General features: G+C 39.8%; 1 protein-coding gene across 5 annotated transcripts in view; it reads left to right on the forward strand.

The window, feature by feature from the left end:
• MTFR1 (mitochondrial fission regulator 1) overlaps positions 1-26,931 on the forward strand; it is a 71,697-nt gene that overhangs the window by 43,233 nt on the left and 1,533 nt on the right. For 2 of the 5 annotated variants that reach the window (XM_061171706.1, XM_061171707.1), the window contains exons 5-8: positions 11,329-11,564; positions 13,384-13,636; positions 19,952-20,120; positions 20,968-22,507. In XM_061171706.1, the coding sequence (XP_061027689.1) occupies positions 11,329-11,564; positions 13,384-13,636; positions 19,952-20,120; positions 20,968-21,036 (727 nt within the window). In that variant the 3' untranslated portion in view covers positions 21,037-22,507. Of the gene's footprint in view, positions 1-6,067; positions 6,234-11,328; positions 11,565-13,383; positions 13,637-19,951; positions 20,121-20,967; positions 22,509-26,931 lie in introns of those variants that run through there. The other 3 variants (XM_061171709.1, XR_009697656.1, XM_061171708.1) reach the window with 3 other exon arrangements.

Raw genomic sequence — 26,931 nt, forward strand, 5'->3', positions numbered from 1 at the left:
CTGCTCATGTTTTTTCCTAGTTGGTTCATTTTTTGTTTTCCAGATTGGATAATTTCTATTGTTCTGTCTCTAAGTTCACTGATTCTTCCCTCTGTCTTCTCCATTCTGCTTTTGTTCCTATCCGTTGTGTTTTTTATTTCAGTTATTTTACTTTTTTTTTTTTTAAATAAATTTATTTATTTATTATTATTTTTTTTGGCTGTGTTGGGTCTTCGCTGCTGCACGCGGGCTCTCTCCAGTTGCTGTGAGTGGTGGCTTGTCCTGTTGCGGAGCATGGGCTCTAGGCACGCGGGCTTCAGTAGTCATGGCTTGCGGGCTCAGCAGTTGTGGCACACGGGCTCAGTTGCTCCGTGGCATGTGGGATCCTCCCGGACCAGGGCCCGAACCCGTGTCCCCTGCATTGGCAGGCGGACTTTTAACCACTGTGCTACCAGGAAAGTCCGTTATTTTACTTTTTGGTTCTAAAAGTTTTATTTGGTTCCCCACCCCCCCTTTTTTTTTTTTGCTGAGACTATTATTTTCATTTGTTTCAAGGGTGCTGCTAAATGCTCATTGAAGCCTTTTTATTATAGCTGCTTTAAAATCTCAGATAATTCTAACATCTCTTGTCATCTCAGTTGGCGTCTATTGATTGCCTTTTTTCATTCAGTTTGTGTTCGAGTCTTGGCATGAAGAGTGATTTTACTGAAATCTAGATATTTTGAGTATCTGAGACTTTGGATCTTATTTCAGCTTTTTCTTTCAGCTGGCTTTCACTAATAGCAAGGGAGGAGTGGGTGCCATCTTGATACTACCAGGTGGGAGCAGAAGTCCAGGTTTCCCACTCGGCCTCCGTTCACCCCCAGGGCAGTGCTCCATGTTACTGCTGGGCGGTGGTGGGTGCCCCAGCTCCCCACGAGGCCTCCTGGGGCACCATCCTAGCAGATAGGGGAGGCTGCCTCATTGATGCTGGATGGGGTGTAATTCTGCCCCCACCCCCCACCCCAGATTGTCTCCACTGTCTTACAGGGAGGTGGGTAAGTCCCTGCTTCCTCTGACACCGTCTTGTAGGGTTTGAGGCATCTCATTACAGCCTAGAAAAGAGGGAAGTTAGCCTCCGTTGCATGGTGGAGGTGGGGCTGCAGCGTTTTCTGTGATGTTGGCTGGAGTGGAGCAGTTATTTTATATAAGTTATCGATTGTGGGAGGCTGCCCCTTTCTTGGTCCTTTGGCTAAGAGAGCAGGTTTTTGTTGAGACTTTTTCCCCTGCATCCATTGGCATTTCTGGGTTACCTGTTACTCTAGAGCTCAGTCTGGGATGTATGAGGTAAAAGGAAACTCAAGGAACTCACTCCTATGCTGGGTTTTTTTTTTTTTTTTCTTTTTCTTTTGGATCCCAAGGTCCAACTCAGTCTGCCTTCTCTCTGCCTGAAAGTCTTCTCTTTTTTTTTTTTTTGCACTTTTATTTTTCTTGTTTTTTTTTTTAACTTTATTTTTCTGCTGCATTGTCTTTTTTTTAATTAATTAATTAATTTTTGGCTGCGTTGGGTCTTCATTGCTGTGCGTGGGCTTTCTCTAGTTGCAGCAAGCAGGGGCTACTCTTTGTTGCAGTGTGCAGGCTTCTCACTGCAGTGGCTTCTCTTGTTGTGGAGCATGGGCTCTAGGCATGCAGACTCAGTAGTTGTGGCGCACGGGCTTAGTTGCTCTGTGGCGTGTGGGATCTTCCCAGACCAGGGCACGAACCCATGTCCCCTGCATTGGCAGGCGGATTCTTAACCACTGCACCAGCAGGGAAGCCCCTGCATTGGGTCTTTGTTGCTACATGCAGGCTTTCTCTAGTTGTGGCAAGTGGGGGCTACTCTTCGTTGCGGTGCGTGGGCTGCTCATTGCGATGGCTTCTCTTGTTGCGGAGCACGGGCTCTAGGTGTGCGAGCTTCAGTAGTTGTGGCACGTGGGCCTTACAGCATGCAGGCTTCAGTAGTTGTGGCTTGCGGGCTCAGTAGTTGTGGTGCACGGACTCAGTAGTTGTGGCGCGTGGGCTTAGTTGCTCTGCGGCATGTGGGATCTTCCCAGACCAGGGCTCGAACCCGTGTCCCCTGCACTGGCAGGCGGATTCTTAACCACTGCACCACCAGGGAAGTCCGAAAGTCTTCTTACGTTTGTTTTATATATGACGTCTAGAGATTATAGTTGTAGTTAGGAGGAAGAATAGTGAAAAGTTCATCTGCTCCATCTTCCTAGAAAAGTCTCTAAAGGGCTTTTAACACAAGTGTCATGTTTGTACTTGATATGACATTATGGGGTAGCTATCATGGGGATTGTGATTATGGAGTAATTGAGTTGGCATAATGGATTTGGATAATGGATTTTGTCTATGATGTTGAAAGTAATTGGCTAAAGGATCTTTGAAAAGGTTCCTGGAAGCATTCTAGGTAAAGATAATCTGAACCTGAACAAAGTGAGAAGGAAACAGAGGATACCCAGCTGGATTTGCACGATGCTCTGGAAGAGGAAGTCGACAGACAGGTGGGAAGTGGCCCCAGAGTTCCAAGGTTAATGACATGGCCCATGTGACTAGAGAGATTGGGCAGACTTTTTGTTTTGCTGTGTGGTGCTATATCACCTTTTGCATCAGTTGTGATTAACTGTAGATGTGTATAATAAAGCTAGATGGCTGGGAAAGTTACTCTCTGTTATGTTCCTGTGGCTGATATCCTGATAATCAGGCTGACACATCTAAGTCTCACCGTCTTCCTAAGGATGGGAGCTTTGAGGAAGCTCTATTTGATCAGTTTCACATACCAGATAAAGTGTGTTTTGTACAGATTGGTGAGATAGCAGATTTAGCATATCATGTATTTTAATCAATAGGACAAAATAGAAGGATGAAAGTTGATGTAATTTTACTTTGTCTTGACAATTATTTAATACTAGTACTCTTACCAGGCAGTTTGAGTCTTTTTTCATCTGTCATTTTGATATTAACTGCATTTCCATGGCAATTTTTTATAGCTTAAACTTGTAACTTAACTCATAACTGTAACTTAAATCTTAAAAGCATAATATGAAGCAGAGTACTTTCAAGATTTATGTATTGCCATTTGAGTGTTTCCCTGCCTGTCACGTTTATATTTATATGAAAGCCAAAGCTATTCAATATATTTGTTTCATATTTCTCCCTTGAACTTTGTTGATGGCATTTCTGTAACTGTTGGTTACAATGTTACGGTATTATCTCTCTGGGAAAGTGGCATACATGAGTCCTTAATTGGTTATTGTACAGCTGATTTTTTTTTTCCAAATACACTGAACTTCAGTTTTTTCATCTCTAAATTGGAAGTACCAATACCTACTTTGAGAGGAGAATTTTGAAAGATAACATGAGAAAACTTATGGCACAGTGGCATGCACAAGTAAGTCCTCATTTTTTTTCTGTTCTGTACACGTTTTCATTTCCCTTTGAATTAACAGAATGGCCTCAGGATTGGAAAGAAATCTTCATTTTTATAAGAAGCATTGAGATCCTTTGAAAGAATCAATATAACTGATAGTCTTGTCTCAGATAATTAACTTGTTCTCTTTCATAATAGTAGCCTATGGAGAATGTGTAGTCTTTGGACATAGACACAGCATAACATTTGCACTATGTGTGATGAAATTAAAGACTATAATCTGTGGCTTCTAGCAGACATCATAGGCATTGCCATCAAGTTTTGTGTTTTTTTAAAAAATAAATTTAATTTATTTATTTTTGGCTGTGTTGGGTCTTTGTTGCTGCACATGGGCTTTCTCTAGTTGCGTCAAGCGGGGGCTGCTCTTCGTTCTGGTGTGCAGGCTTCTCACTGCGGTGGCTTCTCTTGTTGCGGAGCATGGGCTCTAGGCCCATGTGTTTCAGTAGTTGTGGCTCGCGGGCTCTAGAGTGCATGCTCAATAGTTGTGGTGCACGGGCTTAGTTGCTGCACGGCATGTGGGATCTTCCCAGACCAGGGCTCGAACCTGTGTCCCCTGCATTGGCAGGCGGATTCTTAACCACTGTGCCACCAGGGAAGCCCCTGTCATCAAGTTTTTGATTGCTTTTGGAGTAGAACATTTTAAAAAATTATTTATTTTTTAATTGACGTATAGTTGATTTACAATGTGTTAATTTCTGCTGTATAGCGAAGTGATTCAGTTATACATATACATACATTCTTTTTTTTTTTTTTTTTTAATTTATTTATATTTATTTTTGGCTGTGTTGGGTCTTCGTTTCTGTGCAAGGGCTTTCTCCAGTTGCGGCGAGCGGGGGCCACTCTTCATCGCGGTGCGCGGGCCTCTCACCGTCACGGCCTCTCCCGTTGCGGAGCACAGGCTCCAGACGCGCAGGCTCAGTAGTTGTGGCTCACGGGCTTAGTCGCTCCGCGGCATGTGGGATCTTCCCAGACCAGGGCTCGAACCCGTGTCCCCTGCATTGGCAGGCAGATTCTTAACCACTGTGCCACCAGGGAAGCCCCACATACATTCTTTTTTACATTCTTTTCCGTTATGGTTTGTCCCAGGTTATTGAATATAGTTCCCTGTGCTATACCGTAGGACCTTGTTGTTTATCCATTCTATATATACCGGTTTGTATCTGCTAACCCCAAATTCCCACTCCATCCCTTCCTCACCCCCTCTCCCCCTTGGCAACCACAAGTCTGTTCTCTTGTGAGTCTGTTTCTGTTTCATAGATAGTTCATTTGTGTCATATTTTAGATTCCATGTATAAGTGATATCATATGGTATTTGTCTTTCTCTTTCTGACATACTTCACTTAGTATGATAACCTCTAGGTCCACCCATTTTGCTGCAAATGGCATTATTTCATTCTTTTTTTTATGGCTGAGTAGTACTCCATTGTATATATATACCACATCTTTTTTATCCATTCATCTGTTGATGGGCATTTAGGCTGTTTCCATGTCTTGACTATTGTGAATAGTGCTGCTATGAACATAGGGGTGCGTGTATCTTTTTGAATTAGAGTTTTCTCTGGATATATGCCCAGGAGTGGCATTGCTGGATCATGTGTCAGCTCTATTTTTAGTTTTTTAAGGAACCTCCATACTGTTTTACGTAGTGGCTGCACCAATTTACATTCCCACTAACAGTGTAGGAGGGTCCCCTTTTCTCCACACCCTCTCCAGCATTTATTTATGTACGTATGTATGTATGTATTTATTTATTTTTGACTGTGTTGGGTGTTAGTTGCAGCACGCGGGCTTCTCTCTAGTTGTGGTGTGCGGGTTCCAGGGAGCATGGGCTATGTAGTTTGCGGCACACAGGCTCTCTCATTGAGGCGCACAAGCTCAGTAGTTGTGGCGTGTGGGCTTAGTTGCCCTGCAGCATGTGGGATCTTAGTTCCCCGACCAGGGATCAAACCCGCGTCCCCTGCATTGGAAGGGGGATTCTTTACCACTGGACCACCAGGGAAGTCCCTCCAGCATTTGTTATTTGTAGACTTTTTAATGATGGCCATTCTGACTGATGTGAGGTGGTATCTCATTGTAGTTTTGATTTGCATTTCTTTAATAATAAGGGATGTTGAACATCTTTCCATGTGCCTGTTGACCATCTGTATGTCTTCTTTGGAGAAATGTCTATTTAGGTCTTCTGCCCGTTTTTCATTTGGGTTGTGTTTTTGTTGTTGAGTTTTATGAGCTGTTCATATATTTTGGAAATTAAACCCTTGTTGGTCCCATCATTTGCACACATTTTCTCCCTGGAGTAGAACATTATTTAAGGAATATTGAAATGTTTCAAGTTTAACTCCACTTTGTTCATTCTTTATTAATATGTTAATTTCTATTTGTATCTAATTCTTAATTCTGAGTGCCCATGTACATCTCAAACTGAGTATGTATTAAATAAAAATTTACAGGTTCATAGGACTTGAAAGTATTTGAGGTAGCCCTTTTTCTTATACCAGAATGTTTGTAATCTAATGACTTAAGATGAACTTATTTACAAAAATCTGATATAAGAATAGTGAATAGAGTGACACTGAAGGCTTTGACTAAAGATATCAAGTGTAAAATGGAATGTGCTGTTTTTTAAGGAGTGTCGGGGAAGAACCCCAACCTCATAGAGGATGACAGTGAGTAACAAGACTCCAAAGGAAATGACTCAGCAAGCAAGCAGGCTGGCTGGCCACAGCGCCATAGGTGCGAGTGTAGACCAGGAGACACAAAGGATCAGGGCAAGACGGTTTCCTACTCACAGCACCGCAAACAGCAGGTATTACTCATTCCCAGTTTAATCTTAAGTATTTGACACTAGACATTAACTAGTAATGTACATCAATACAGTACTGCATTCAAGGAAGAAATGTCATTGCCACTAACTATCACTTATAGGAAGATCCAGCTTTTAAAATACAAAACAAGAGACTTGTGTTGAACAGAATCTAGAATAGGCGATGAATCCCACTAGTCATCTGGGTCTGCAGCCTCATGACGGTCCTGACTATTCCCCACTATGGTCCTTTCATGGATTACTTCCCTCAGAATAAGTTCCCTAATCCAGTTGTCTTTATCCAGCTATTTGCTCACTTTGAAAAATATTGTTAGCTTTCTACCCAACTTTGTGCTTTCAGGGAACTAAATTACCAGTTTTCCCCCCTTCTCTGCACCCTATTGACAATAGCATGTATTTCTGTACCTTTCTAAGCTATTCTCTCAACTAAAACAGTGAGGGAGAGTCAATAAAAGTCATCCGGGGAATACCATCTTTCATAGGGCACTGGGCTCATTTAAAACAATCTCAGATTTTGAGTTTTCATTAACTGTGAGGTAAGGGGAAAGGACCCCAGAGGTACATTGTATTTAATTGAGGATTTTCTTTAAAATAGTCAGTGGAGCTTAAAAAGCCCTTCATGTCTGTGTATGTTGTACTTCAGAGTGGCCGCCCTTGATACTAACATTGAAAAGGTAAGCGAGCCAGACACTTCGTGTGGATGCTACTCTGAAGGGGAGCCTGCACCCTTGTGCCATAAGGCACTTCAGAGCCAAATCAAACAAAAAGGGTAGAAATCTCGCCAGCACAAGGCAGTATGCAGACAGTATTTTTTTTTAACATCTTTATTGGAGTATAATTGCTTTACAATGGTGTGTTAGTTTCTGCTTTATAACAAAGTGAATCCGTTATACATAAACATATGTCCCCATATCTCTTCCCTCTTGTATCTCCCTCCCTCCCACCCTCCCTATCCCACCCCTCTAGGTGGTCACAAAGCACCGAGCTGATCTCCCTGTGCTATGTGGCTGCTTCCCACTAGCTATCTGTTTTACGTTTGGTAGGGTATATATGTCCATGCCACTCTCTCACTTTGTCCCAGCTTACCCTTCCCCCTCCCCGTATCCTCAAGTCTGGTCTTTAGTAGGTCTGCGGCAGACAGTATGTTTAAGAAACGATCATACTTTGGCTGTTTGTCTTCTGCTTTTGTGACATCCGTACTTGACGCCTCTTTTGTTCTTTTTGTTTTTATATTTGTTTTCTTAAAATTTCTCTGAATTATACACAAATTTAGTAGAAAAGAGCATTTCTTAGTTTGAATTACTTTTGCCTCTATATTCTAGCTCTTTAATAGCCTTGTATTCTGAAGGATGGCAAAACAGATTGGTTCTGAGAACGAGTTATTTGTAGACTGCCTTATAAAACAGATGTCTGTGGGAAAAGGGTGTGTGTGTGTTTATAGTTTTAAAGGAAGGGACATGTATGAGAATTTTCATAAAACCTAAGCTTTTCCATATATAAGAACATTACAGAGCAACTCTTTTTATTTTTTTGCCTTTGGTTCTCAAGCTTCTGTAAATGTCAAATCTTTCTGTGTCTTTGAGAATACATGATCATTTCAGGATTATTTTCCTTTTCCAGCTTCTAAAAATCCACATTTAAACTTCCACATTTCCTATAATTTGTTTGAACCCATAGCTGTCAACAGTACTTCACACAGGGAAATGCAGACTCTATACCAAAGTTATAAAAATAGTGTAGACATATAAAATATAGATGATCTGACACTGTTACTTAAATCATTTTGCTAAAGGTCCTAAACTTTTTTTCTCTTACCCTGGCACACTGGTTTTCAAGATTAATGAGTGCTTATCCCTTAATTCTCAGTAGATGCAAAATCAAAAGGATAGAATTCATCTGGAGGAGTTATGGGGAGAGGTAGAAGCTTAATTCTTGTTTTTCTTAAACAGTGTAGTTTGCTGTTAAGTATTCGTTAATTTCCTCTTACAATGTATTTTGGCTGGAAGATATCTTAAAGAAAGGAAGCTGTTCAAACATCAACTGATCAACTGATCTCTTAATCCAAACTGCCCTATTATCTTGTTCCATTTCTGGGTATCGAAAAGTAAATGTTCATGGGATTAGACGATTGGCTTACTTGAGTGATAACATTTTAAAACAAACGTAAAAGGATATAATACTTTTGGATCCTGTGATCTGGGAGGGTATACTCACTACTAAAGTGACTACGAGTTCTTGAAAAAACAGTTATTATAACATCATTTTTTTGTTTAATAGCACTAAAGATTCTGGCATTCAAAATTTATCTTTATTTGCTATTATAATATAGACTTTATGAAATCTTTGCACTCAAACATAATACGAAAACAAACCATCATCCTCGCTTACGTTCCCAACAAAATATTCATTCTCTTAGGTAAGTTTAGATAAACAAAGCAAAATCCAACTTTCATGGAAAATGGGAGACGGCAGGGGGTAGAGATGAGTCTTTACCTCCAGGCTCTCGTGCTTCTCTCTGCTCAGCTCCACTTCCATCCAGTGGTCACCCTCCAGATGCCTCCCCTGCACCCCTGCTGCCTGTGGCGAGGGCATCTGTCCTCTGTCCTGAGAACTCTCTGCTTCTGATGCATCTCCTGCTCGAGACCCACAGTCTCCGTTCCTACTAGCAGTCTTCCTCCTTTCTCCACTGTTGTTTTGAACAAGTGTGATACTTTAATTGTACATTTATTTGAGATTTCTATATTTTACCCAGATCTTTTCTCAAGACTAGAATTCTGTCTCTGCCAATATTCTACCAACCAGTGGTTTCCTTAGTTCTTTCAAAAAGTAGTATTTTTAAAATAGTATTTTAAAACACTATTTTAAAAGTAGTGTTTTAATATGTTTTATTAAACAGTTGTCAAGAATATAGTTGAGGAAGCATATTAAATATTTGACATTATACTGATTAAATAAAATTACTCTATGTAAATATCCTCCCCCCAAAAAACTTCATTCAGTAGATTGACTAATTTCTATCTTCTTGTAATTTAATGTGTTTATTGTATAGAGATGTTTAATGAAATTATTTGACCTACCCTATGAAAGGTAAGTAGAAATCAGAATTCAGTCTGTTATATTAACAAAAAGCCATAGTGATTAAAAAAAAATTTAATGTCTTATTAAAATTACTTTCTTCATTGCAGGTTGATTAGAGCACATGCATCTGAACTTATATAACATATAATCTTTCAAAGAACATATTAATGTATTTAATCAGAGCATTGGTATTGTTTCTTATAAAAGTTTTTACCTTTGTTTAATTGTCATGTACTTTTTTTAGACATTTCATCACCTGTTTCTTCCCAGTGTGGGGTAAGAAAGGAAATGGTAATTAAAGCTTTGCAAGCCAAATATATTTCCCTACCCCACAGATATTCCAAATTAAATAAAGTGAATGAGGTTAGTATTATTAAAGTTGGTTGCTAGCTAGGTAGTAGTGTTAGGTAATAACGAGGACATTTATTCTCCAAATATTTTTGTTTAATAATTAATACTACAGGTAAATTGTATGATAGTTTAATAATTAATACTACAGGTAAATTGTATGATAGTTTAATTAACAGGGCATAATCAAAATTAGATGTGAAGAAAAACAACCGAATTCAGTGCAAAATACCAAAAGCTAAAGGTCCAAGAATTCATTCATTCAAACACTAGGTAGAATGAATTATCATAGCTCTCAAAAATAAAACAGCAATATTCAGTTAAAGGAAAACTAAAATACAATATAATGTTGGTGAATGTTATAACAGTCAATCTAAGTTTGACTACATCAAACAGAAGCCCAAAATAATGGTGATGGAAGTTTATTTTTCTCAAGTCAAAAACATCCAGAGTGGATAGTCTGAAGCTGACAGTGGCTCCACTGTGTCCTCAGGGACTAGCCAGGCTCTTTGCCATCCTTAGCTTTGGCTTTCCTGTCAAGGTTAGCTTCTGGCCTTCAGCGACTCTCAGGGCTCTCAGGAGCAGGAAAAGTGGGTAGGGCTAGAGATAAAAGGACTTTCTTTCTTGTAGAGTTGAGTCATTGCCCTCTAAGCAGCCTTCCGAGGTGGCTCACCATCTTGTTAGATACAGCTCGGTCACATGACCACATGAGACTGTGAGGGAAACTGGGATATGTTAATTAACTTGATTGTGGTGATTATTTCAAAATGTATACACATTAACAAATCATCATGCTGTACTATATATATATGTGTGTGTGTGTGTATATATATAGAAATATATATACACACACACACACACACACAATATTTGTCAATTATTCCACAATAAAGCTGGATGAAGAAAAAAGAGAAAAGGGCTTAGAGGCCGGAAAAACCTAATTGTAGAAAATAGGAGGAAATGGATAAATATATAAATTGACAGTTGAAATCTGAATTTTATTCTCAACCTACGAAGCAGTGCATATTAGAAAACCTTTCTTCAAGCTCAAGTGAAAATGAGACCATCTGTATAATTACTGCATGGGTTCAATTATAATTACTTTTTCCCCCCCTTTTCAGTTTCTTATGCTGTAATTTGGCCCATATTGTTACAGTGTGTCTTGCAGTTTGGTATATTCTATCACAAGTGGAAAACACGGACATCGAAATGCAGAAACCAAGACCCTGGGGAAAGGCTAATGGATTACTGATTTGATTTGATTGTCAAATATAACCAATAATTAGTTTACCATTTTTCACAGCATTAAAAGTTGCATCACCTTAGTTCAAACCACCAAAACAAAACATGAATTAGCAAAAACATTGTTGGAATCTGTGATTCCTCCGGATAGTGCTGGCTTGTGCATATAATGTAGAGATAAAGATTAAGAAGAATGATGCCAACAAGAAACCTGGCGTGGTGTGTATCTACATCAGGTTGACAAGTGCTTTGTTGTTTTGAAACTTACAGCAGGGGTTTTATGTAAGGTCAGCCTGAAAAGTGGTTCTCAGATGTTATGTTCTCCTGTGTTCTGATTAACTTTGAAATGCTGATTTTTTTATATTCCCTAACAAAGCCTGTGACAGCCAACCTTCTGTCTTCCTTGCAGGACAGAGATCCGGTCAAGGCAACCCCTTCAGGATGATCTTCCTTTCTTTGAGAAGCCCCCAGGAAGGCAGTTTTCCTTACCAAACCTGTCTCTGGAAGAGCCTCCACTGCAGACCAGGACACTGGCCAACGAGGAAGCACTGCAGAAGATCTGTGCCCTCGAAAGTGAGCTTGCTGCCCTCAGAGCTCAGATTGCCAAAATTGTGACCCTCCAAGAGCAGCAAAACCTCGGTGCAGGTCTGGAAGTCCTACATTTGTTTTAACCAGCAAACTGGAAATTAGGAGAATGCCACTAATTTGAAAAGAAAAAAAAAAAAGTGTAACTGAATCACTTTGCTATACACCTGAAACTAACACAACATTGTAAATCAACTATATTACAGTACAAGTTAAAAAAAAAAAAAAAAAAAGTAACAGCCATTGGGCTTGTTGGAAAATCAGGGGTCAGTCCTCTGCATGGTCCAGTACAGGACCCAGTGAAGGTTAAGTAGTTTTTGTTTGTTTTGAACAATCTTAATGCTGTCAGAGAGGATGATGAGTGTATTTTGAAAACACAACATATACATACATTGATACAGTTGAATTGCTACTCATGTGAATGCTGTGGTAAACTTAGTTGTCTGTGATAATGGCACCATTCACATCAGACAGGAGGTAATCCAAAAAACAACCCTGACAGGGTTGAATGCTGTTTACCGACCTACATGTCCTGAGGCAAGTACTTGGCCTTTCTACCTCCCTTTCCTGCTCTAAAATGGGGATAGTAGTTACCTATGGTAGGGAGTAAACGTGGAGATTATATACGATACCTTTAGCCACATAGTAGCTATTCAGTAGTCATTTTTCTCCCTCTTGCCTGGAGTGGAAACTGAATTCAGGTCCTTGGACTCCTGGACTACTACTGTTGCTTTTATTTGTGTGGCACTGTCACTTTGGAGAAGAAACTATAGCCTTGAAATCCTAGCCCATTAACCTGCTGGTAGGTAGTGGTGGTTTTTCCGAGTGTTGTTCCTGAGTCCTGGCGAGACTCAGCGTAAGCCAACTCTAAAGGTTAAAGGATAGGACAGTTATTCTGCCTCTGAGCCACTTTGCTTGTGGTCCTAGAGTTTAATGTAACCCCACACGGAAACCTCACCCAACCTGGGTCAGGCCAACATGGGCAGAGGGTGAGTGCACTCCCCGCACCTGGTGTTACTTAAGTGAAATTTGCACATAACTTATGAAAAACCAAAGTCCTACCCTTTTCTGTTTAACCTATGAATTACATTTCTCTTTTGCTTTACCTCCCTCTTCTGGCAGACTAGAAAACTGCTATAAATTGTGAGATAATTTGGGGATTTATGTTAGACTTCTATTTACAATCCAAATCCCTTGAGTAAAACTCATTTGCATCGAGTTCCCCCTAATCAATATAGTTCACCCCCAAAACAACTTTCTAATCTCCAATTATGCAGAAAGATGAATTTTTAGGTCTTTATTTTAGAACCACTTTAACTCTTGGTTACTTCTTGTTTTGGAAATTAACTATAACTTTTTTTTTCCTCCCAGAAATTTGTTCAACAGTAAATCTAAAACTTTAAACACACTTTGGTCAATGCACATTCTAGTTAATGCTCAATTAAATCTTCTATGTAAATATACTTAAAATGAACCACAAATGTATCAAATGTTTTTTTGAAATAGTTACTCTAGTACTAAATTGTCAAACTGTATATACTGAAGATAGTTAAGTGTGCAGTACAGATGCTCTGTTTCATCTAAAAGTAGCTACACACTTGGCAGCAGTCAGACTTGAACACTGGAGATCACAAAAGCGCCCTGTTAAGTTAAATGGAATGTTTCCATCTGGAGAGTTTGGGATTAAATGATACAGTGACTGAGATGCAGGCATTTAGATTCCAACCAAGTAACTGAAACTTCCTTTCTACTTACGTAACTTCGATTCTTTTTAAGGATACTGTTTTCAGATATAAAGTCCTTAACATAGTGTTGCTTTTAAAATAGTTTATTTGCCTATTACCAGCAGGATCAAACTGACTTTCCCTTGTTTCTGTAGGTGACTTAGAATCTACGGCATCTGTTGCCACAGCGCCACCCTCTGTCCCGCCACCTCCCCCTCCGCCACCTCCCCTCCCTCCGTCAGGGCTCCACCAAAGCACATCTGCTATTGATCTGATTAGAGATCGAAGAGAGAAAAACGCCTGTGCTGGAAAGACTTCGGTCAAGAGCAGTCCAAAGAAATCTGATATGCCAAATATGCTGGAGATCCTTAAAGACATGAACAGCGTGAAACTTCGGTCCGTAAAAAGGTGAGGATACATTTGCCTTCTTTCTCACTTCCCTTGATTTTTTATGCCTAAAACCAAGTACTAGGTTTCTTTTCTTTTTTGAATTTTTGGATTTTATTAATTTTTTTTATACAGCAGGTTCTTATTAGTCATCCATTTTATACACATCAGTGAATACATGTCAATCCCAATCTCCCAATTCATCACACCACCACCACGACCCGCCGCCAGCTTCCCCCCTTAGTGTCCATACGTTTGTTCTCTACATCTGTGTCTCAATTTCTGCACTGCAAACCGGTTCATCTGTACCATTTTTCTAGGTTCCACATATATGTGTTAATATACGATACTTGTTTTTCTCTTTCTGACTTACTTCACTCTTTATGACAGTCTCTAGATTCATCCACATCTCTACAAATGACTCAATTTCGTTCCTTTTTATGGCTGAGTAATATTCCATTGTATATATGTACCACGTCTTCTTTATCCATTTGTATGTTGATGGGCATTTAGGTTGCTTCCATGACCTGGCTGTTGTAAATAGTGCTGCAATGAACACTGGGGTACATGTGTCTTTTTGAATTATGGTTTTCTCTGGGTATATGCCCAGTAGTGGGATTGCTGGGTCATATGGTAGTTCTATTTTGAGTTTTTCAAGGACCCTCCATACTGTTCTCCATAGTGGCTGTATCAATTTACATTCTCACCAACAGTGCAAGAGGGTTCCCTTTTCTCCACACCCTCTCCAGCATTTGCTGTTTGTAGATTTTCTGATGATGGCCATTCTAACTGGTGTGAGGTGATACCTCAGTGTAGTTTTGATTTGCATTTCTCTAATAATTAGTGATGTTAAGCAGCTTTTCACGTGCTTCTTGGCCACCTGTATGTCTTCTTTGGAGAAATGTCTATTTAGGTCTTCTGCCCATTTTTGGATTGGGTTGTTTTTTTAATATTGAGCTGTATGAGCTGTTTATATATTTTGGAGATTAATCCTTTGTCCATTGATTCATTTGCAAATATTTTCTCCCATTCTGAGGTTTACTTTTCGTCTTGTTTGTAGTTTCCTTTGCTTTGCATAAAGCTTTTAAGTTTCCTTAGGTCCCATTTGTTCATTTTTGTTTTTATTTCCGTTACTTTAGGAGGCAGATCAAAGAAGGTCTTGCTGTGATTTATGTAAAAGAGTGTTCTTCCTATGTTTTCCTCTAAGAGTTTTATAGTGTCCGGTCTTACATTTAGGTCTCTAATCCATTTTGAGTTTATTTTTGTGTATGGTGTTAGGGAGTGTTCTATTTTCATTCTTTTACATGTAGCTGTCCAGTTTTCCCAGCACCACTTATTGAAGAGGCTGTCTTTTCTCCATTGTATATCCTTGCCTTCTTTGTCATAGACTAGTTGACCATAGGTGCGTGGGTTTATCTCTGGGCTTTCTATCTTGTTCCATTGACCTATATTTCTGTTTCTGTGCCAGTACCATATTCTCTTGATTACTGTAGCTTTGTAGTATAGTCTGAAGGCAGGGCGTCTGATTCCTCTTTAAGATTTTTTTGTTCTAGTTCTGTAAAAAATGCCATTGGTAATTTGATAGGGATTGCATTGAATCTGTAGATTGCTTTGGGTAGTATAGTCATTTTCACAGTGTTGATTCTTCCAATCCAAGAACATGGTATATCTCTCCATCTGTTTGTATCATCTTTAATTTCTTTCATAAGTGTCTTATAGTTTTCTGCATACAGACCTTTTGTCTCCCTAGGTAGGTTTATTCCTAGGTATTTTATTCTTTTTGTTGCAGTGGTAAATGGGAGTGTTTTTCCTTAATTTCTCTTTCAGATTTTTCATCATTAGTGTATAGGAATGCAAGAGATTTCTGTGCATTAATTTTGTATCCTGCAACTTTACCAAATTCATTGATTAGCTCTAGTAGTTTTCTGGTGGCATCTTTAGGATTCTTTATGTGTAGTATCATGTCATCTGCAAACAGTGACAGTTTTACTTCTTTTCCAATTTATATTCCTTTTATTTCTTTTTCTTCTCTGATTGCTGTGGCTAGGACTTCCAAAACGATGTTGAATAATAGTGGTGAGAGTGGACATCCTTGTCTTGATCCTGATCTTAGAGAAAATGCTTTCAGTTTTTCACCATTGAGAATGATGTTTGCTGTGGGTTTGTCATATATGGCCTTTATTATGTTGAGGTAGGTTCCTCAAATGGGTGTTCCTCAAATGGGTGTTGAATTTTGTCAGAAGCTTTTTTCTTCATCTATTGAGATGATCATATGGTTTTTATTCTTCAATTTGTTAATATGGTGTATCATATTGATTGATTTGCGTATATTGAAGAATCCTTGCATCCCTGGGGTAAATCCCACTTGATCATGGTGTATGATCCTTTTAATGGGTTGTTGGATTCTGTTTGCTAGTATTTGGTTGAGGATTTTTGCATCTATATTCATCAGTGATTTTGGTCTGTAATTTTCTTGTTTTGTAGTATCTTTGTCTGGTTTTGGTATCAGGGTGATGGTGGCCTCATAGAATGAGTTTGGGAATGTTCCTTCCTCTGCAATTTTTTGGAAGAGTTTGAGAAGGATGGGTGCTAGCTCTTCTCTAAATGTTTGATAGAATTCACCTGTGAAGCCATCTGGTCCTGGACTTCTGTTTGTTGGAAGATTTTTAATCACAGTTTCAATTTCATTACTTGTGATTGATCTGATCATATTTTCTATTTCTTCCTGGTTCAGTCTTGGAAGGTTATACCTTTCTAAGAATTTGTCCATTTCTTCCAGGTTGTCCATTTTATTGGCATAGAGTTGCTTGTGGTAGTCTCTTAGGATGCTTCGTATTTCTGCAGTGTCTGTTATAACTTCTCCTTTTTCATTTCTAATTTTATTGATTTGAGTCCTCTCCCTCTTTTTCTTGATGAGTCTGGCTAATGGTTTATCAATTTTATCTTCTCAAAGAACCAGCTTTTAGTTTTATTGATCTTTGCTATTGTTGTCTTTCTTTCTATTTCATTTATTTCTGCTCTGATCTTTATGATTTCTTTCCTTCTGCTAACTTTGGGGTTTGTTTGTTCTTCTTTCTCTAGTTCCTTTAGGTGTAAGGTTAGGTTGTTTATTTGAGACTTTTCTTGTTTCTTGAAGTAAGCTTGTATTGCTATAAACTTCCCTCTTAGACCTGCTTTTGCTGCATCCCATAGGTTTTGGATCGTCGTGTTTTTGTTGTCATTTGTCTCTAGTATTTTTTGGTTTCCTCTTTGATTTCTTCAGTGATCTCTTGGTTATTTAGTACCGTATTGTTTAGCCTTCATGTGTTTGTGTTTTTTACGTTTTTTTCCCTGTAACTGATTTCTAATCTCAGAGCGTTGTGCTCAGAAAAAAATGTTTGATATGATTTGTTTTCTTAAATTTACTGAGGCTTGATTTGTGACCCAAGATGTGATCTATCCTGGAGAATGTTCCGTGTGCACTTGAGAAGAAAGTGTAATCTGCTGTTTTTGGATGGAATGTCCTATAAATATCAATTAAATCTATCTGGTCTATTGTGTCATTTAAAGCTTGTGTTTCCTTATTAATTTTCTGTTTAGATGATCTGTCCATTGGTGTAAGTGAGGTGTTAAAGTCCCCTACTATTATTGTGTTACTGTAGATTTCCTCTTTTATAGCTGTTAGCAGTTGCCTTATGTATTGAGGTGCTCCTATGTTGGGTGCATATATATTTATAATTGTTACATCTTCTTCTTGGATTGATCCTGTGATCATTATGTAGTGTCCTTCCTTATCTCTTGTAACATTCTTTATTTTAAAAGTCTATTTTATCTGATATGAGTTTTGCTACTCCAGCTTTCTTTTGATTTCCCTTTGCATGGAATATCTTTTTCCATCCCCTCACTTTCTGTCTGTATCTCCCTAGGTCTGAAGTGGGTCTCTTGTAGACAGCATATATATGGGTCTTATTTTTGTATCCATTCAGTGAGCCTGTGTCTTTTGGTTGAGCATTTAATCCATTCACGTTTAAGGTAATTATTGATATGTATGTTCCTATGACCATTTTCTTAATTGTTTTGGGTTTGTTTTTGTAGGTCCTTTTCTTCTCTTGTGTTCCACTTAGAGAAGTTCCTTTAGCATTTGTTGTAGAGCTGGTTTGGTGGTGCTGAATTCTCTTAGCTTTTGCTTGTCTGTAAAGCTTTTAATTTCTCCCTCAAATCTGAATGGATCCTTGCTGGGTAGAGTAATCTTGGTTGTAGGTTCTTCCCTTTCATCACTTTAAATATGTCATGCCACTCCTTTCTGGCTTGTAGAGTTTCTGCTGAGAAATCAGCTGCTAACATACAAGGGAACTCCCATAAGGTTATTTGTCGTTTTTCCCTTGCTGCTTTCAATAATTTTTCTTTGTCTTTAATTTTTGCCTATTTGATTACTATGTGTCTTGGCGTGTTTCTCCTTGGGTTTATCCTGTATGGGACTCTGCGCTTCCTGGACTTAGGTGGCTGTTTCCTTTCCCATGTTAGGGAAGTTTTTGACTATAATTTCTTCAAATATTTTCTCGAGTCATTTCTCTCTCCCTTCTCCTTCTGGGACCCCTATAATGTGAATGTTGTTGCATTTAATGTTGTCCCAGAGGTCTCTTAGGCTGTCTTCATTTCTTTTCATTCATTTTTATTTACCCATTTCCACAGCAGTGAATTCCACCATCTGTCTTCCAGGTCACTTATCCGTTCTTCTGCCTCAGTTATTCTGCTATTGATTCCTTCTAGTGTGTTTTTCATTTCAGTTATTTGTTTGTTCTTTAATTCTTCTAGGTCTTTGTTAAACATTTCTTGCATCTTCTCAGTCTTTGCCTCCATTCTTTTTCCGAGGTCCTGGATCATCTTCACTATCATTATTCTGAAATCTTTTTATGGAAGGTTGCCTATTTCCACTTCATTTAGTTGTTTTCTGGGGTTTTATCTTGTTCCTTCATCTGGTACGTAGTCCTCTGCATTTTCATGTTGTCTTTCTGTGAATGTGGTTTTTGTTCCACAGGCTGTAGAATTGTAGTTCTTCTTGCTTCTGCTGTCTGTCCTCTGGTGGATGAGGCTATCTAAGAGGCTTGTGCAAGTTTCCTGATGGGAGGGACTGGTGGTGGGTAGAGCTGGCTGTTGCTGTGGTGGGCAGAGCTCCGTAAAACTTTAATCTGCTTGTCTGCTGATGGGTGGGACTGGGTTCCCTCCCTGTTGGTTGTTTGGCCTGAGGCGACCCAGCACTGCAGCCTACCCAGCTCTTTGGTGGGGCTAATGGTGGACTCTGGGAGGGCTCACGCCAAGGAGTACTTCCCAGAACTTCCGCTGCCAGTGTCCTTGTCCTCATGGTGAGACACAGCCACCCCCCACCTCTGCAGGAGACCCTCCAACACTAGCAGGTAGGTCTGGTTCAGTCTCACATGGGGTCCTTCCCCTGGGTCCCGATGCGCACACTACTTTGTGTGTACCCTCCAAGAGTGGAGTCTGTTTCCCCCAGTCCTGTCGAAGTCCTTCAATCAAATCCTGCTATCCTTCAAAGTCTTGATTCTCTAGGAATTCCTCCTCCCATTGCTGGACCCCCAGGTCGGGAAGCCTGACATGGGGCTCAGAAGCTTCACTCCAGTGGGTGGACTTCTGTGGTATAAGTGTTCTCCAGTGTGTGAGTCACCCACCCAGCGGTTATGGGATTTGAGTTTATTGTGATCACGCCCCTCCTACCGTCTCATTGTGGCTTCTCCTTTGTCTCTGGATGTGGGGTATCTTTTTTGGTGAGTTCCAGTGTCTTCCTGTCGATGACTGTTCAGCAGTTAGTTGTGATTCCGGTGCTCTCATAGGAGGGAGAGCACGTCCTTCTACTCTGCCACCTTGAACCAATCTCCCAAGTACTAGAGTTCTTGAGAACTTTGTTTTATAACATGACTACATGAGTAGCTCTAAGTTTTTAATTTAAAAAAGATAGTTAATGATGTACAGGAGTCTAAGAGATTAGCAGAATAAACACTTGCAGGTAACTTTCCAGTTTCTCGCCCAATTGCATTTGAAGGCTTTTTGTTGCTGTGTCACGTCCCTGCTATGGTAGTCACCAGGCTTTCGGAGAAGAATGGAACCCTAATTGCCCTGAAGGAGCACATAATCTCTGCTCCTGAGATGACCTGAGTGACTGTTCATTGGGGCACCTTTGTGCTCTTTCATCGAGCCTTAAATCTAGGGTTTTCACTTCGCTGCATCAGTATGTGTCAGTGTCTTTGTCAAGTGTATCTGACGCCAGAGAAGTGCTGTCAGGCTCCCTGTGTGCTTCCTGGAGGGATCAGCGCCCCCTTGGTTTATGTTCATTTCTCTCAGGTCAGAAGAAGATACAAAGCCCAAACCAGTGGACGTTTCTGACCCTGCTGCCCTCATAGCAGAGGCTCTGAAAAAGAAGTTTGCTTATCGGTATCGATGTGATAGCCAAGGTGAAGTTGAAAAAGGAATTCCAAAGTCTGAATCAGAGGCCACGTCAGAAAGAGTGTTGGTGAGTACTGGGCAGACTTCTCTCCTAGTACAGCCTGGTAGTTCACTTCACAGCTGCACACTGCAAGACATTCAGCTGTGTTTGCCTGCAAGATTCAAAAGGATGTGTGCTACAGGATTTAGTCCCTACCTACAGCTAGATTACCTATTATAGAAGAACACAGAGAAGGAAGCAAAAGTTAACCCCTGGTTTCATTGCTTAGTGTCTCCTATGTTAAATTTTCCATGCTATTTTATTTAAGTATAATGAAGTGAAATTCATTACAATAAAATTTATATCTGAGGACAATAAAAATGCTGTGATATAGAAAGGAAAGATCATTTTCTCTTAGGGCACCTGTGAGGAAGTCTCCTGAAGAGGGAGAGACATTTGACCAGGGCCTTGCAGGCTGTGGGCATGCCAAAGGTGGAGACTGAGCAGATTCATGGACGCTCTCAAATATCTTAATTTATACATTACCTTTATTCAGGGTACTGTCACGGGGGATATGTGTTTATCTATTCCAGAGATGTAGATATCTTAGAAATTCTAGCATCTTTGAAACTCTTCAGACATTGAAAAGGAATCTCTGTACCTTCCTTCTTTTATTCGGAGAAGTAAAATTGGACTAAGCTAGGCTCTTGCTAAGGTAATTATAGTTTTCTAGGGCATAATATTGTTAATTTTGTTGTCTCTTTGTCTTTCACTCTTTTGCTATATCATGTTTATAACAACCTGTCAATTCATAAAGGTTTTAATATTACTAGCTGTTTGGTTTTTCATGAAGAACATACCTTTGATCCACGATTGGGAGGGGGGCATATCATTACTGTTACATGAACCAGTGTCTTTTTTGTTTCTTTTCTAGTTTGGGCCACACATGTTGAAGTCTACAGGAAAAATGAAGGCTTTAATCGAAAATGTTTCAACTTCCTAATAGTGAGCTGAGAGAGACTATCCTACTAGTTCAGCTGTTGGTGGATTAGGGCTGTTCTGCTAGTAGAAATCAACACTGTTTGGTAAATACCTGAATTTAGTGTCTCCTTTTAAGTCTCAGAGGATTAAGCTATAACAAAAGCACTCTAAGTCTGTTTCCTTTTAAAAGGAGGTCCGTTCTGAAGTTTTCCATAACATATTTATATTCTGACATGTTTTTAATGTGTAGCCAAGATGTTTAGATTTCCAGTCTGGAAAACAATTATATAGATTTCAGAACAAAGAAAGGACCTTTGTAGATGTGAGTTTTTAATTCTTAACACTAATTTATCTGTACAGATGTTTTAAGTGCATGTATTTGGATATAAAACAGGACATAAGATTTAGCAAGGGGGTGACGAGGGTGCTGATAGTGTCATTTGTTTTCAGTGATCATTTCTATTCAGTGATGGAGCAGCTGGGATAACCAAGTTGTTGGAGTGAAATGTTTTTGAGATTGGAATTTCTTCTTACCTTGAACAGAACTTTTTACCTTAGATTCTCTCTCACGTTTTCTTGGCTTGGAGATGGGGTTTGAGTAGGAACCTGCTAATGTTCGCTGCTGAAATTCCATAATGCTTTCCTTTAAAGGGGGAAGTCAAGGATCATGGAAACTGTTTTCACTGTAGTGCCGTCCAGTGCTGAGGAAGAAAATGTAGTTTTCAAATAGTGAGGAATCAAATGATTGAATTAAATCTCTTTTAAAGTAAAAACTAGAATGTACCATCTTTTTCTTTCAGTTTAATAAATGGCATGAAGATAACTTGCTAATGCTAATACTTCTGGAAATGTCAGCATAATGGAGTTAAAAAAATTTTAATATTGGTCAAAATAGTAGCTTTATAATGAAACATTGAATAGGCGAAAGAATTTTCTATAAGGTGCTTATCATTGGTCAGAATGCTGTTTTGCTGAATTACATTATGTAGCGTAAACCTTAGGTGCTGTTAGGAAGTAGACAACTGCCTTTCTCCTCTACGACTTCTTAGGAATAGCTACAAGTGATCATTTTTAAATGCTGCATGTATCTTCATGATTTTCTACATTTCTGTTAAACACACATAGTTAGTTAATGTCAGAACCTCCTACTATGAGTAAATATTTGGAAGTATTATTTAAATCTAGTGAAAAGAAAGTTGTACTTCCTGGGGGGATTAGGAGATGTGAAGACACTTAAGTTATTGAAAATATGTGCAGTGTTCTAAATAATAGCAAATATTAGGTGGAGGTAATTTTCATGGTTTGGTTATTCAGCTTAACTTTGAACTGTGGCTTATTTTACACATGTTGTTATATTGTTTCTGATTGTTTTCTATGGTTTAAAAATTCTGCCTTTAAAAGGAATTCAGAAAATTCGCTTGATATAAATTTCTTAGGAGGTCAAAGTATGTATATTTGTGTCAGTATTGAATTTTGGGCAGTGCTCCAATTACAAGGAAGTTACTGTTTTGAAATAAACTTTTACTTTCCTTGGGCCATAATGCCTATACAAATGCTTTCCTTTTTTTTTTCCACAATAGGCAAGATTCTTTTATATTATACATGCAGCTTCTTTAGAATTATGTGCTTTCTGCATTTTTCAAGTGGAAATATATTGCCTAAAATATATCACCTCTCATTGATCTTTCTCTTAAAAGGACTTCATCATTAAAAAGAGAAAGGCAGTCACTTGGGATGAGTTTCCTCAGGGTTCTCAAGCCTATAATCCACCTCTAGGACTGGTGCAAGCTCTTTTCTCATCTTCCCCTACACCCATCTCATTCAGTTTCCGGCTCTCCCACCCAACACAATACCTGAAGTGAAAGATCTTAAAAATAGTTAAACTCTACATTTTACAGCTGAGGCTCAAAAAGTTAAATAACTGGTGTAATGTTTTCTCTCCTGTGATTTTTGACTAGTCTAGGGACTCACTCTTATAGAGTGGACCCTTGAAAACGTGGGGGGCGGGAGTTCCCTGGCAGTCCAGTGGTTAAGACTTCACCTTCCAATGGAGGGGGTGTGGGTTCCATCCCTGGTCAGGGAGCTAAGATCCCCATGCCTCCTGGACAAAAACCAAAACATAAAACAGAAGCAATATTGTAACAAATGCAATTAATTAAGACTTTAAAGTTGGTCCATATCAAAGTTTAAAAAAAGAAAGAAAACATGGGTGTTTGTTAGGGGCACTGACTCCCTCTCATCCCCAGTCAAAAATCCACGCATTGCTCTCTCTCTCTGCCTCAACAGCAAATGAATTGGTAAATGACTCACCCAAGGGTGGGTAGGAAGCTGAAACAGTTTGGATAGGATCAGGACTCAAACCTTAGTTTCTTTGACTCCATGTACTGTGATCTCTGGTCAAACACAAACTTCTCCCCGTATGTAATTTAAAGATCTGTAAAGTGAAAATACAGGTACTATATTATTTATTGAAACAAGTCCACATGTAAGTGGAGCCATGCAGTTCAAACCTGTGTTGTTCAAGGGTCAACTGTATACATAATGAGTGTGAGTCAGAGAGCGCTGCTGGACCGGAGTTAAACACGATCCATGTATGTGATCCTGGCCAAGTCACACCTCTGTTTTTAAAATGGGACTAATGCTCAGTTCAAAAAATTAGGATTAAATAATGATTTTGAACACGTTCTGTGAATGGCAGCATGCTAAATAAGTTATTACATTATTTTACACAAGGTCACTGTAGTTCCCAGTAGACGGATTTCTCCAACGTTCCTGGCACCTGGAAAAGGTGTCATTCTGTGCATGGGCCTGGGTGGAGCAGTAGGTCTTAGTCTTCAGTTCTGGTTGTCTTCCCAGTCATAGGCCCTTCTGCAGAAGAATCCTGTCCTCATTTTTTCTTTTTTTAAATTTTTTGACCACACTGCATGGCATGTGGGATCTTAGTTCCCCGACCAGGGATCGAAACCGCAGCCCTTGCATTGGAAGCACAGAGTCTTAACCACTGGACCACCAGGGAATTCCGCTGTCCTCTTGCTGTATTAAGATTTCCTATGAGTCTGTGCCTCAGTGGTGAAGGAAGAAAACATGAGGTAACAACTACTGGAGACAAACCATCCTCTGGTGACTCCTCTCTGTAGGTTAGATCTGGCAGATACAAGTTTAAACTTTCAGGTGTTAGCCCAGTAGCACCAGCTCTGGGATTGCCAGGCAGAAGGAGGCACTTGGTTTTACAGCAGTATCACTGTTCTGCCTGTTAACTGTCACAATCTTTCCCATGAGCCTTTAGCCATTCCCGAGTCCTCTTCCCCCTTCTCATCCTAGAGTCAGCATTCTTCTGAGCTACCCCACTGAGCCTTTTTCTTAAAATTCTTATTAGTTTTTCCTTGTAAACCTTGTAAGCAGGCTAGTTCTTCATTCGTACTAGTGTGATCACTTGAGAACAGATAGGATAATAAAAATAGCATACCCATGGAAGGATCCAGAAATCTTGGATGTTTCCCTGAAAGCTGTTGTCCTTAGTCCACTTGGTAGGGACTGGAAAACTTAATGTTCCTCTAGCTGGAGCTTCTCAAACTTCTGTCCCCTGGAAGATTCTCCAGCCTCTTCTGAAGGTCAGAGAGCTCCTTCTGTAAGCTGAGAGAGTAACACGAGTGTAATTTAGACATTGACCAGGAAGCTAAATAGTGCCTCCCATTCCACCCCAAACTGCTGTGGCTGTTACCGGGCAGTCCAGTCCCTCCTAACCGCTGTCTTCCCAGCTGGAAAAGCCGTAATCTGGGGACAAAGACACTCTTCACAACAGGATTTTTACCAGAGTTGTGAACAGCTTTCTGTTCCCATGGCCTAGGAGCCGTCCCTCTTCATTGGCCAGTCACGCTTGCTATCAGAGGATGAAAAAGGGTGCGAAGCAGGTGTGGTGGGACATTGTTGTGTAACGCAGGTGTGAGCAGTGACGGTGGAGAGCACGTGATCCTCTGCACGATGATCTCTCTAACGCAGCTCTGGCGCAGACCGCCCTCTGCAAGGGGAGCACCAGCTAATGCAGAGACACCTGTGACTCAGGACGCAGCCCGGACAAGCTGGTCCAGATCCTCCCTTGGGAATCTGAATAGGAAACCTTGAGAGAGGGGCACAGTTGGTACCTGGAGCCCAAATAAGCATGCCATGAGGTACAGGTGTGCCCACGAGCAGTTTATACAAAACAGATGATGAGGACATGAACAAGGACACTGAGACTGAACTGTGTGTCGGTACATTATTTTACCTTTACGAGGCAGACATTTTACAGGTTAGGAAGCCACTCAAAAGATTAGGTGACTCGCTAATACATGACAAAAGACCTAAACACAGTCTATCATCTAGCCATAAAAACAACATTTTAAAAACTTTACTGCCTTTCCAAGCAGACACTCCAAGGTAGAGAAGAGACAGGAAGAGGAGCAGACGTGTGGGAAGAAGCAGATGCAGCAAGCAGCTACATCTCAGAGCGCTTCGACCCCGGGTTCTGCTTCGGCAGCCTTCATAGGGTTTGTCTCATTAGCGTGAACATGGATCCTCAAGATAAAGCTCCAGTTACCCTGCAGTGATCTGAGGGAGACTCTGTCCCCTACAGTGGAAAAGTTAACCCCTAGCTTGTGAGGATTCTTAGATGGAAATTCAGAAACTGTTTTCTGCACATGTTCAACTAGGAGCTTTAAACACTCCTTTATGATACTTTCTGCAAAAGATAAAGCACCCTGGGATACCATGCAGCCTCCCGATTCTTTATAGGATGCGGCTCAACAGTAAAGAAAGACTTCAAATTTATGCTCAAAATTCTCAAACAATGCATAGCTTAAACATAAATGTAATATAAGATGAACTTTCTTAACAAGACTATTGATGGGACCAGTGGAAAGCTGCAGTAAACCAATAGGTCACTGTGCTTCAGTTTTAAAATACAGCTAAAAAGAATCTAATATTAAAAATGGGGGTGTTTCTTTTTCCCCGACCATTCTACCAGACTTCAGGATAGGTTCAGGACGACTTAGCGTAGCTGTAAAAGTAAAAAAATGTTACTGTGATTGATGAAAGTTATTAGTATTTTACTAAAAGTATCACAGTGAACAGCTAAGACACATATTTTAGAATCAAATTTGAAAGCTAAATGATTTTACCAGTCACAGATGTTAATAAGATTCAATAATTACTGGAAATGGTGTCATTTTCATCATGAACCCAACAAAATCATTCATTCTCAACAATACCCCAACACTTTACACTCACTTTGTGCAATATAGAAACCTCCCATATTACATAACAGATGCTTTCCACACATCATTTTGCCACCCAAACGTTTTGAGAACAGAGACCCCGTCTCGGTATTTAGTTTTAATACCTTTATTACATCCAGTGCAGTTCTGCACACAACAGGAACTCGGATACTGTGGCCACGTGACTTCGGCATTGACAGACTAGTTTCCACATAATTGCTCATGATGATAGACTGATAGCTAAAAAGGAAACACAATACCAAGTTAATCTGTTCAGCATTTACTGACGGCACAGTTTACGCTAGCCCTATGCTAAGCACAAGAGACAAGAAGGTGGAGGAGACGGCTGTGCGCCCCTGGCAGTCCACCCCAAGTAGCGGTCACTTCCCCTGGAGACAATGGACAACTGGGGGCCTTCCAGAGGACACAGGCTGTCTGCAAATCCTTAGCGAACAAGGAATGGCTCAGGCTAAGTCTTGCACATATCTGGATAACTATGTGTTTCAAATATGTGCTGCTAGTATGGTGATTAATGTCACATTTATTTAAAAACATTACTGAATGCAGGTTAGCTGTCGGTCATTGTCCCAAGCAGGAGATACTGATTGGGAGGAGATTTAAACAAAATATTTATACATTTTAAAAAGTACACATGAAAACACCGT

Source organism: Eubalaena glacialis, chromosome 17 (assembly GCF_028564815.1).
Source record: "Eubalaena glacialis isolate mEubGla1 chromosome 17, mEubGla1.1.hap2.+ XY, whole genome shotgun sequence".
NCBI lineage: Eukaryota > Metazoa > Chordata > Mammalia > Artiodactyla > Balaenidae > Eubalaena > Eubalaena glacialis.